The sequence below is a fragment of the Nymphaea colorata genome, chromosome 11, assembly GCF_008831285.2.
Source record: "Nymphaea colorata isolate Beijing-Zhang1983 chromosome 11, ASM883128v2, whole genome shotgun sequence".
In the NCBI taxonomy this organism is placed as follows: domain Eukaryota; kingdom Viridiplantae; phylum Streptophyta; class Magnoliopsida; order Nymphaeales; family Nymphaeaceae; genus Nymphaea; species Nymphaea colorata.
In genome coordinates this window covers 16732127-16744515 of record NC_045148.1, presented here as the reverse complement: position 1 = coordinate 16744515, position 12389 = coordinate 16732127, and the positions used below count along the sequence as shown (strand labels likewise).

Here is a 12389-nt window from a genome sequence, read left to right as displayed (position 1 = left end):
CTATTGAACAAAAAGGCTACAATCTACTTGATTTGGAAACCAAAAAAAAAATGGTTTGTAGGGATATGGTCTTCAATCAAACTGAATTTCCCTTCAAATTCTGAAAGTATGGGAGCAAAGTCTCACATTTTCAAGTTATTCCTCTCACATTTGATGACAATCATACACTTGAGAGTAGAAATTCAAGTGAACAAGGCCCTTGTTCTTGTCGACTGACTGAAAGCCAAGATGATGTCATGACTCCTGATTGTACAAACATTGAACAACCACCTGAAATTGTTTTAGAATCAAGTGATGAGGTTGAAACAAATACTTCCCTAGAAAAGGGCTTCCACAAGGTATCATTTGTCATAAGTTGTCTTTTTCCCATTTTTCAGCTGCTCTTAAAAGCTTCCTGTTGAATATCTTTCCTCAAACCAAACCTTCATGCTTTAGTCGGGCAGAGCAACATACAAATTGGAAAAGAGCCATGCAAGAAGAAATTATGGCGGTGAAATCAAACAATACTTGGACCCTAGTCTCCCCTTCAAATAATGTCAAACCCATCAGCTGCAAGTGAGTTTATCGGATCAAGTATAAGGTGAATGGTGAAATAGAAAGGTTCAAAGCCATATTAGTGGCCAAAGCGTATGCACAAGTGGAAGGCTTGGATTTCCATGAGACCTATGCTGCTGCCGCCAAACTTGTTATTATTTGTTGTTTGATTGCAATAGCTGCAAAACGAAATTGGCTGCTGCAACAAATGGATGTGTATAACTTCTTTCTAAACGGGATATTGAATGAAGAAATCTACATGACATTGCCTCCTAGTTATTGTGAAAAAGGAGAAACAAAATTGTGCAAGCTAACCAAGTTTATCTCTGGGCTGAAACATGCTCCTCAAAACAGGTTCTTGAAGTTCTCGTCAGAAGCGGTGAGCTATGGTTTTATGCAATCCAAGTGTGATTACACACTGTGTGCATATCAAAGAGAAAGGGTGTTCATGGTAATTTTGGTGCAATGCCTTGAAGAAGAGGAGGAGGAAGGAGAAATAAAGGAATAGGGAAGGAGCTAGCAAAGGCGGTGGCAACAGTGGCTATGGCCTCCTTCGACTACTTTTCTTTGTTGGTGTGCTTGCCTGAGACTTCCATAAGCCAATAAATAGGTCACCTCCTCTCAGTCATGAGATTCCTCCTCCCTACATAATTTTGAGATTTTTAGAGATGAACTCTTCTTTTAAGCCTTATTTTGCTTTAATATTTTCCTTCTAGGGGTTGTAGAATTGGCTTTCAATACAAATTTGATTAGCATTCACTTTTGGATACTGTGTGGTTCTTCTGGAAACTTATGCGTACCCACCAACCTCTATAATTGGAAATTCAAGATACCATGAATCAACTTGGTAAAATTTTTAAAAAAATCCTACTAAGAGAAGATTTTAACTATAAATGGGGTTGCGCTAGCAATATATATATATATACATATATATATATATAGTCATTGTTGCTGAATGATTTTCATTTTTATCTTCAAACCCAAACACGTGAAACCAATTTCACCTGGTCGATAAAAAAGAAAGATGGTTCAGCTTCAATCAAATACACAAAAAGGATCAACTTTTTTAATGTTATAAACATAGTTATCTTTCTAATTAACAAAAAAAATTGACGTTATCAACAAGGTTATTGAAGTAAAAAGCAAGCGTTATTGAAGTAAAAAGCTTGCTTGGAGGTTAGGCCCCCTACTTTTGTTCCAACAAAAATTATCAACACGGCTATTGGTTTTAGCTAATATACGAAAAAGAAATAGATGGTGATAGGGACAATTCTACTTTGCTTGATACTTCAAAAAAAAAGGTAAATTTATAACATATAATTTAATCGAGAAAATGACGGAAAAAATGTGAGATAGTGAAGATATTTCTGACGATGGCAGGGAGACAAACAAAACAGTAGAGAAAGAGAGAAAAAGAAAAAAAAAGACAAAAGTGCAAAGAGAAAATGATTGAGGAGAGTAAGAGAAAATTAAGTTAGGTCAATACTTTCAAATTCCAATCAATATAGATGGTATTGTTATATACATAACATATAAATGTGTGCATCTGTAAACAATTTAAGGCCTGATTAGTTCCATTCAAATGGAATTCATTAGGTGGATTGTTTGGATTTATAGGGCAAGCGATTCGATCCAGAAACCAGTTTCAATTCGTTGGTCTAAATTGTCATTCGCTTTTTTCACTGAAACAGCCGTAGCATTTTCATTAATTCCAAACGCCTCCCCCGTTCTCTCCAAGTGGCAGCGCGCTTCAATGGCATCAAAATATTCTTCCGGTCTTCCTTCTGACTCGTAATTGGAGTCGGAAAGCAGAAAACGAAGAGGAAGAAGACGAAGAAAAGCGAAAAAATGGTAGAACGGTGGTGATTCCTCACGCTGTCTCTCACTCTCACACGAATACCCATATCCTGTTTGCTTCTTTGTGATCTTCATTATCACTATTCCTGAGTGACGGGCCGTTGTTGGTTGACGCAATCTGTAGTTCATCTTCTCGCTCGGTAAGTAGAGGATTCAGGAGCTGTAGTAGGGAGGCTTTCTGACGAAATTATTCTCCGTCAAAACCTTTAACGTTTATCCTTGACAAACAACGCCACCATGTATTTGATGAAATTACCAAAGAAGGGGCACCGTGCAAATAGTTATTCATTTGCTCGGAAGGAATCATTTTGCATTCCTAGGCAGTCAATTGTCCAAGACTGTAAGTTTAATATTGGTTGGCTCCCTTTCAGGTGTACAGATTGTGCCTAGAGGGGTGAGGAGAGAAGGGTGGATATGGCGGACAAAGCTTCTAGAGCTTTGGTGATCTATGGTGATGGGCTGATGCCTTTTCTCTCTCGTCAACATACCAATATACATAAGCTTGCTTCTTTGGGCTGTTGCGGTTTCCTGGCATTGAGGAATGCACCTCTTGGCGGTTTGTGCACTTAAATTTACATCTTCATGTTCAACTAGTAATGAACATCGTTTTCTTTCGCTTGCATGTATGCAAGCATGCACACATACTCTTGCACATGTGTGAATCCTTGCGTGAATTTCGACATGGAGCTTAAGCCCATGAAATCGTGATGTTGTTTTACTCAAATCACTTAATTGGCAGCGGAAGTTGAGGTTGGGAGCAACCTGTGATCCATTTTTCCGATTTAATCGTCATTTTTCTTATTGGGGAAACTTGTCGTTTATTGAGGGATCTTTCAAATAAATCTTGTGGTAAATTTAATAAATGTCAAGATACCATTCAGTCTATGATAGTGAGTTACGCTGAAGGACTTTTACCAGTTATCCTTTCTCTTCAAAATTTTTTGTTAAAATTGGGTTGTCATATTGATTAATGTAGTAGGCATTAGCTATCCATGGGTATTTACCTTTTAATATTTTGGTATTTCACTGTAAATGGTGGAGTTCCTCATTATTACAGAACCTGGGCATAATTGCTGAAATTGCTTTTGTCTTCTAATACTATAAGATGTGAAAGGATAAAGTAGTCAGTTGTATCCATTAGGACTGTTACTAGTCTGGCACAATTTCAGACTGATTTCTTTGAATTTCCTTTTTTCAAAGAATGAGCAGTTAAAGAGTATCAATTAAGAACTGCTTCAAAAATCACATCAGTATAAAAACTAAAGCTTTCCATGATTCATTTAAGATGAAATTGATCCATCTTACGTAGAGAATAGCTAACAATTGCTTGTGTTTTTGAAAGTGCAAGGATCCATGGACAAAATAAAAGTTAATTTCTTGTTTTGTGTGCATGTGTCTGTCTATATGCATGTGTCGTCAAATATGTGCATGTATGAGTGGTGTCTATATGTGGCCATGCACCACTGCTTTTGTTTCCATGCATTTTTGTGAGAGGTTAGCAAGTCAAACTTCACTGTATCAACAACTATTGCATTGCAGAAAATGAGGATGTGAAAGTAGCCAGAGAACTAGCTCAACTGCTGGATGTACCTTGTGCATATAACGTAAGTGCAGGTTGTTTGGGTATTCAAGCTTATAACAAGAAGATGATCCTTTTGTAAAACGTGACTGTGACTGGTAGGTCTGACCTGCTAAGAATTCCTGCTTGGGTTTCAGACTGGAGAGCATGATCATACTGATGCTAGTGCCATTTTTCAGAAGTCTTGCATGCCTATGATATCAGAAAGGTTCTATTGATGTATCCGAATGAGTTCTGTGAGAATTCTGCCGTCATTCTGTTGAAAAATATCATAATATTAAGTTCCTTTTAAATTTCAAGGTTTATGGGGATGAAAGCTGCTTTCTGCACAGACTGTTCCATAGCTAAATCATTTGGAAAAGATGCTGGCTTCACAGTAACTAATGTTCATGAATTGATGGAAGGAAATGTTACTTCAGGACATCTTGATCAAGATAAGCTTGATACTCCTATTTTGGCTTCCAGGTTGCTGAAGTTGCTAGGCTTACAATACGGTGATGTAGTAGAGACAAATGAAAATGATCTAGTGCTTGTGCATGTCGAAGCTTCTACTGAAAGCTTTGCTGCTAATGAACTTGAATTTGTGAATTTATTGGTTGGTGAGATTATTGAAATTGCACAAAATGCACCTAAGATATCTTCACGATTACATCTTTCTCTTGTCTTAAGTTATGGCTCTGTTCCTGAAAATGAAAGCAGAAGTTTCCTAACTTTATCTCCTGAAAAGGATGATGGTAATCTTTCAATGCTTTATCCTCATCAAAGTTACACTATGAAGGAAGGGAAGATACTAAATGGCATAAGGTGCATCTGTGTTTTTTCTCCAGTTAATTAATCTGTGAGCATTCATAATAAGATCTTTCTTTAGCTGATTAGTATATGTGTTGTAGGCATCATCATCCAATGTTAATTGCCCAGTGGCAGGAGGCTGTGACCCGCAGGGATATGGCTCAAGTTTTCGAGTTTGAAGAGTTTAAGAAGGTATGGTTGGTCCTTTGCTAAGTTAAAATTCTATTTGCTAATGTGATTTTAGGTTTGCTGAAATTTTGTACCCTTGAACTAATTTTATTTTGAGATTAACTTGCTAAATCTGTATGACAATATTTGGACTGACTGCAAACTTAAACTTGGTGCATCCTGAGGTTTTTACTTGTAATAAAATAAGGTTCTTAAATCCCTATAAGGTTCTAAAAACTTATTTTCATGATTAACTTTGTTCTACTGTATAATAACATGAACCCAATGCAGATTCTGAACCTGGCACAACCAAGACATGTATTTTTTATGAATGTGAAGATCAATCCGAAATATCAATGACCACTATATCTAGTATGGGGAACTCTAATAAACAGTCAAGCCCAGAAGTGTGTGCTATTATCTTTAACATGCATATATTGCTCCAAGATAGTTTAGAGGACAACTTTCGCAAATGCAGAACCTTCTGTTGGACGCCATCTTATTTTGACAATTCATTGGTCTATATCCCTCATGGTTCTTTGTACGTGCAAAAATTCATAATTCATCTGCTACGGTAACTACCTTTGGGATTTTGGAAGATTTCTTGTGCCTTTACTTACACCCTCAACTGTTATATGTGCATGCGTGAGGGCATTTGCACGTCCATGAGTATAGAAATTGTTCAAGTGCATGATGTTTTAACTCTACTCTGACCTACATTATGAAAAGGAACTGTTGCAACTAAAAAAAAACACAAAATATTAGCTGTAGATAACTTTAAGCCATCGTTATGTATTTTCAGCAAATGAAGCAGGATTGAGAAATAGAAATCTCCAAATGATGAACAGGATATTTTACTAATAAAAACTTTCACATGGTTCCGAAGTTTGGAAAATGAAAACACCAATTTCTTGAATGAAACTTGTTAAATCACCATAAAGTAGCTCAGGAACCAGGGTGAGGGTCCAATTGGCACTTAATTGCATTAAGCATATGCTGGCCATTTAGCTGCAAGGCTTATTTTCCTTGTAAAAATATTGCATAATGTGGAGTTGGTCTACTTTTCTTGTCATGTTTGGTTCCTAACATGCTGTTGGTTTGTCTAATAGAATACTTGAAATGAATGCCTCCAAAGATTTTACTATATTTTGGTTATGGATCAGCAAGTTGTTGCAGTTCATTGAATGAACAATATAAGTTCAGCTTAATAATATGCCAAGAAAATTTAGGTCCACTTGCAAATTACTTGAATTTGTTAGTTCACTTGCCAATTTTGGGCCGAGCATCTTTGTCTGCTCTTTTATGCTTAACGTGGTTACCATCAAATTGCGTGATTTTGATTTCTCACTATTCAAATTAGTTGGGCCGAAGATGTTACTGTTTCTTCTACATTGGGTAAGCTTCCTCTGTGGGTGCGTCCATGCACATTAGTTTGGGCTTTTTCTTTTTGGATGCAGCCCGGAACTTTATTTTGTCATTAAGTGACTTGATATTATTTAATGCAGCATGGAGGCAATCTTGCTATACTTGCTGAGCGGTTTATTCATGAGGTAGCATTCAAGCTCTGGAAGGCTCCCAAATATGGTGCTTGAAGTAGTCAGATTTTCTTTCTACCATATCTACAACAGTTGAGTTTCCCTCTTGTTGCTTCTTGTTGATCTTCTTATACGGTGATTTGGTTTATGAGCTTCATAGATCATAAGTCTGTAGAATAAATTTCTGCCAAGGCATTGAGTTATAACTTTTGACCGATCTAGTGACCAGAAGCTTGACTAACGGATGGTTGGATGCACGCAAATGGTGTTAAACCAATGAAAATTAGAGAAAGTGACCTATTCTCAAGGGTTCACAGAAAAGGAGAGTCATAAGAGGCCCAAGGGTGTGCTTTGTTTGTCAAAAGCGCACCTTGGTATTGGGCAGCGAGCCTAAGCTGAAGGTAGACACCCAAACAAAAATATTATTTTTTAAAATCTCAACTTTATTCTTTTGTTGTATCTTCTAATACATTAGATTAAAGTGGACTTTCAAACATCTTTTTGCCCTTTTTTTTTATCTTTTTTCCTTATTTCCCTATGCCGTGCTTCTATTAACTGGGGCAGTAGGCGCCACCCAGGCCTTTTTTTTAAAAAAAAAAAGTGCATAGAGATTGCAAGACAATTGCCTCATTTCAACACGATGTGATTTTGAATTGAATCTAAATGGTTGCTAGATTATTGTGTGGAGAAACTCGAAGTGTGGCTTATCCTAGATTGCTATTTTGATGGAATGATACATCAACCATTTTGAAGATGGATCTATTTTGGACTATTTGGACTAATTTGAACGAAACCTGCGCTTATCTTAGCTAAACTATTTAAACTGTAGGCACAAAAACACGAACAAACATGAATAAAAATAACCGTTTAAAACTTTAAAAACGCTGCTTTTTTAAAATATATATATATAAATAAAAAATGTGTTCTTTCACGTTTTTTCTTTTATTTATTTCTTTCAAGTATTTTAGTGCCAAATTGTTTTTTATTTTCTAATTTTTATTTGTTATAAATCTACTTTTTGTTGATGTTTGTATTATTAATTCTCACTTATTTTATTTTTCTCTCATTTTGAGTTTTTTTTCTTAAATCTTATTATGCTCATTTTTTTTATGATTTAAACTAACCTGTTTTGAATTTCAAGACAGTTAAAATATCCATGGTACTGCAATCCTTGTACGCCCTCTTATGGTCATGTCAAAACTTCACCACTAATCCATCATCCTTGTTTTGTGTGTGTGTGTGTGTGTGTAGAGAGAGAGATATATGTATCATTTTTTGCAAACATAAGTCAAAACACACAACAAAATAATGAAAGAATCATTGTATTTTGTGGGAAACAAGCTCCCCATAAATGACAAAAACAAAAACAATTTTCTCACTGTCAAAAGGTGAGATAGAGCTTCCTACATCTGAGATGTTCATCTAGGGAGGCAAGTGATGGTTCGAGTTAAAAGGTCCCAGCAGCTACGGTTTGTATACATGGAAACATGATCCTTTTGACACCGTTACATGTCCTATGTACAATCCATCCAGACTCTTTTACAAAATAGCCAAAGAAATGAGTAACCTGACAAGTCAATATGAGGATTGGCTTTCATTGGCTTCATCTTGGATATGTTCACTTTTCTTGAGATTAGCTAGAGCTGCTTTGGCAGCTCTGTTTTTGGCACCCTCTTTCTTGTTGCAGCTTCCCACCCCCATTAACTGCCCTTCTAACCAGACCTGAACTCTGGAACCACACTTCCATTCACATCTCACAAATGTCACGTTTATTCCTTTTTTCTGGCAATACTCATGCAATTCACTCACTGGGTGCTTTCCCAATGTCTCCAAAGTTATAAAGGGCTCCAGCATTTTCCTGAATACCTGAAAACAAAAATGATATTGTTATTTCATTATATATGATGGCTCCATCATATTATGTCAATCAATGTTAAGGGTGGGTGTGTGTGTGTGTGTGTGTGTGTGTTCTCTAAGGGTAGTTCATCCAGTTGGTTCGAGGTTTTTGTGAAAAACAATCAAATGGATGGATGCAAATTATGTAAAATTATATATCTGAAAAGCCATGAAATCCAATGTGTATATTTGATACTATTGGACTTAGCTCTTTTCAGCTTACAAATTCTCGTGTATACATCAATTTTTGCTAATGCAAGTTTGATTGCCTAGAAAAGCTCTATTTTATGATAGATTATCATGACAGACTGCCCAGGAATTTAGAGTTCAATGGTGTTTAGAAGAACATTTCCCCTCACCAGTAGTGGTGTTTTTCTCCACCTCTTCCTTCAAACATGAGATGGGGATTACCATTTAAAAAAAATTCTCTTTTTTTCAAAAAACAAAACCCAGAATCAGTTATTAAAGGAAAGTGCCTTTATTCCTGTATTTTTTTTTTTAATTTTCATCATTCTTTAAGATTACATCTTTTAGGAACAAAGAAGCTTCAATTTCTAAATGGTGAACATTAAGCAATGCAACATTTTGATGAAGATTTGACAAGTGAAACTTTTGTAGTTCCTCGCGATTCGATGGTGAATTTGTGCAAGATGCATTAAATTGTTACCTTTTGACAATCTTTGGCAACCCAATGGGATCTAAGATGGTTGGATACAAATTTGATCTTCATCTATGACTAGATAAAGGGGGAGATTTTGGAGTCATTTGGCAACTGGAATCTTCTTCTTTTATAAATCTATCAAAAAGTTCGGGAAATTTGTGCAACACTCCTAAGTATTCCCCAAATGACCCCTTAGGTCGTGCATGTATATATAAAAAAAGAAAAATTATTAGTTCATATGTTTTATTCATGTGTTTTAGGGATATACATACATACATCATACATGTCGTCTAACCAACATGAACAAGAATTTCATTGTTCTTAGAACACAAACTGAGTAGTCCAGTGCTCTGCTCTTTGTTGATGCCTGTTATGCACAGCAAGAACTCAAACTACTCGAGTCAAGTGCTCTAACCTCTATGGAAAAGTTAAACACACACACACACACACACACATATATATATATATAGAGAGAGAGACCTTCCAAACAGTGTCCAGTGAGTGGCCACAATCGACGTAGACAGCTCCCACCAACGATTCAGTGACGTTTGCAAGTATTTTCGGTGCATCAATGAGGCCACTGGAATGTATCGGAAAGTCTTCGATGTCTCGCCGCAATTGCTCAACCTACAAAAGCCGATAATTATCACCAACCACCATCTGAGTATGCGCTTCAATGGCCTTAATAATTTGCTCAAGACTTATTATGTAACAGTAGTCATCATCAACTACGTCACGTTACTTCTTTATGCATCTCTTTCCATAGAAAGTCGAATAATGATGATCATTTATTGATCTTTTTATAAAATTCCAAAGTTCGAGAAACTAGAACCATCTTGTGTGAACGGTTCTTGTAATTCTGTGCGTGGATTCAGTCGGCATGAACTATTTTTTTATGAACAAAAAAGAAATTATGTCCAACCAGTAAAGGTGATAATAGAAAAACTCCGTTTAGAGAGATCTTCAAAATGATACTATTTTAAAAATATATGACTGATTTTTTAACGCAAGTCAACCTTCCCATAATGGTAGCAAAATTTTCATTAATTTCACTAATTTATTTCTACAGGATGACTACAAACTCTTTTTTTTTAAGTAAAAAATGTGCGGAAGTCGTATATATCCAAAGGGCTTAATCCAAATAAAAAATAATATTAAATAACTGGGAGTAGGTATATTCGTCTTCCAGTTGTCAAGTGTTGGTTTCCAGTTTTTTCCTTTTAAAAAAAAATAACCACAAAATACAGGAAAACAAAGAAGGAATAAAAAATTTTAAAACCTTAGCTCGATTATACAAACGAACTTAAACTCATTATCATTCAATCTAAATATTGGGATTTTTTATAACATTTTGAATGAATTGTTTTCGACATTTTCATCCATTTATATAATTGGATTAGTCGTGAACGGCCGTGTTTGGTCAAACAGCTGAAGGGAAGAAAGGAAGATAAACATAAACAGCCGCATATGATGCTCTCTCCAATTAAAAAAAAAACAAAAGCAAAAAAACGGAAAATTTATAATGTGAAAACCTGCGGCCTTTCAAGAAAAGTTGTTCTTGTTCGTCAAACCAGTGATAAGATTGCCTTTGATAGCATTAGCAAATCAACTCGGTTTCCTAAAAGGATCAACTTTCTTTTTTACCATCGATATTTATCAAATTAACCAACAAAACTGACCCAAAAAAAAAATCGACTCATAAAACTGTAATTAATTTAACCAATAAACCCAAAAAAAAAATTGGTGATAGGGGTAGTTTACTTTGTTCGACATTTCTAGAAAAGACAATTATTATATATATATATGATTTGATCAAGAACATCAACTATAGGAAGACCTTCAAAAGAGTTTCTCTACATAGATTTTCTACAGTCGTGGGAAAGATGATCTATGCACAAGTTATATAAGAAAAACACCAAGTATCTTTGGATCGTATATACCAAGAGTATATGATTGTTATTAGATGCTCAAATGTGCCAAAAGTATGAGATTGTTACATGTACCTGTTGTTCCAAGATAGTGACCTTGTGGCGCAAGAGCTTGTGCAGCCCGTGCCGGAACGCAACCCGCGCCAACTTCTCTGTGTCCGTGTTTGCGGACCGGAGGAGGGTCAGCTGACCGGGGGAGAGGCCGGGGTAGAGCTTGACCAAGTGATCCGATACGAGGAAATTAAGCACCGAGTCTCCTATGAACTCCAACCTGTCGTAGCACACCCCGCCCTTCAAAGGGTAGTAGTAGGAACCGTGTGTCAAGGCCTCCCTCACCAATTCCCCGTCCGCGAACCGGTACTGTAGCTTCTCTTGAACCCGATCCACGATCCGCGAGAAGTCATCCTCTGGGGGTGCATCTGGAGTCCCTTCCATGCCTGGACTGGCTGTTTGTTGGAATCTATTCCCCAGGAAAGCGATTCAAGGAAAGGCTTCTTGGAGAACAATTACAAACCGGTAGAACAATAGTGAGAGAACGGCCCTTTTATAGAGCGCCTATGGTGAGAAGAGAACGCCCTCGAATTATTTAGTTCATACTTAATTTAATGTCCTTGACGAAAAAAAACCCTCAGAGTCTTTTTCTATTTCCAAAGGAGGGTCCCAAAATAGAAAATTTGCTTTTAGAGCCCGATACAATCTTACATAAGTTTTTATAGAAGATTTTGTCAAAATTAAAAAAAAAACTTACAAGTTACAACCAATTAGTGAAAAGGTCCTGATTTTAAGTTTTTATAGAATCCGAATCCGAATTTAAATCCTGGGATAAAACTGTTTAGTTAGACGGTTAATGAGTGGTCTAAAATCATCGTCTTCAATTTTTTTATTAGGGATAAATGTTATAAAAATAAAAACGATCATTCAGCCTTTGCTTCTTTCTTGTCTCCTCTCTTATATACATGTATTAAATTGGAAATTACTAGATAATTTTTTCTTTAGATTGGAAGTTAATTAAAAACTGCAGGGTAAAAAAAGTTTCACATGTTTTGAATGGCAAGTAGTTAAAATCGTAGGAATTTGAACTATTTTACCCTTTTTGTCCCGAAATAAACCCAGGTCAACATTTTAATTAATTTGCTGAAAAATATTGAATATAAAATGTCAAACTTAGGGAAGCCTCATATTCTGCATTAATGAGAGGTCAAATAAAATAAAAGTCTGCAACAGAAAATTTTTGGACATGAATTGTTGACTTTAGAAGACTTGGAAAGCAAGCAACAAGAGTTGAAAAACAAACCTTTCAATATTAGGAGTGGTTTGCCTACTTTAGATATGAGATCCAATATCTACTTTAGATATGAGATCGAAGGTGATTTGAAATGATTCGAGATCTCATATACCAGGTTTTGACTACATAAGAATGTTCTCAAATCTTTTTTTTTAGA

General features: G+C 36.0%; 2 protein-coding genes across 2 annotated transcripts; one reads left to right on the top strand and one right to left on the bottom strand.

Annotated features, from left to right (window-relative positions):
• The first annotated feature begins 2228 nt into the window (after positions 1 to 2228).
• Positions 2229 to 6683, top strand: LOC116263950 (uncharacterized). Its single transcript, XM_031643786.2, has 7 exons — positions 2229 to 2531; positions 2763 to 2947; positions 3931 to 3995; positions 4108 to 4178; positions 4271 to 4774; positions 4861 to 4951; positions 6433 to 6683. The coding sequence occupies exons 2-7, from the start codon at positions 2806 to 2808 to the stop codon at positions 6517 to 6519; spliced, it is 960 nt and encodes a 319-aa protein (XP_031499646.1). The 5' UTR covers positions 2229 to 2531; positions 2763 to 2805; the 3' UTR covers positions 6520 to 6683.
• A 1009-nt stretch (positions 6684 to 7692) lies between these two features.
• On the bottom strand, positions 7693 to 11449 carry LOC116264757 (ribonuclease 3-like protein 3). The gene is made up of 3 exons (XM_031645134.1): positions 11023 to 11449; positions 9500 to 9646; positions 7693 to 8328 (listed from the first exon to the last, which is right to left on the bottom strand). The coding sequence occupies exons 1-3, from the start codon at positions 11380 to 11382 to the stop codon at positions 8038 to 8040; spliced, it is 798 nt and encodes a 265-aa protein (XP_031500994.1). The 5' UTR covers positions 11383 to 11449; the 3' UTR covers positions 7693 to 8037.
• Positions 11450 to 12389: the final 940 nt, after the last annotated feature.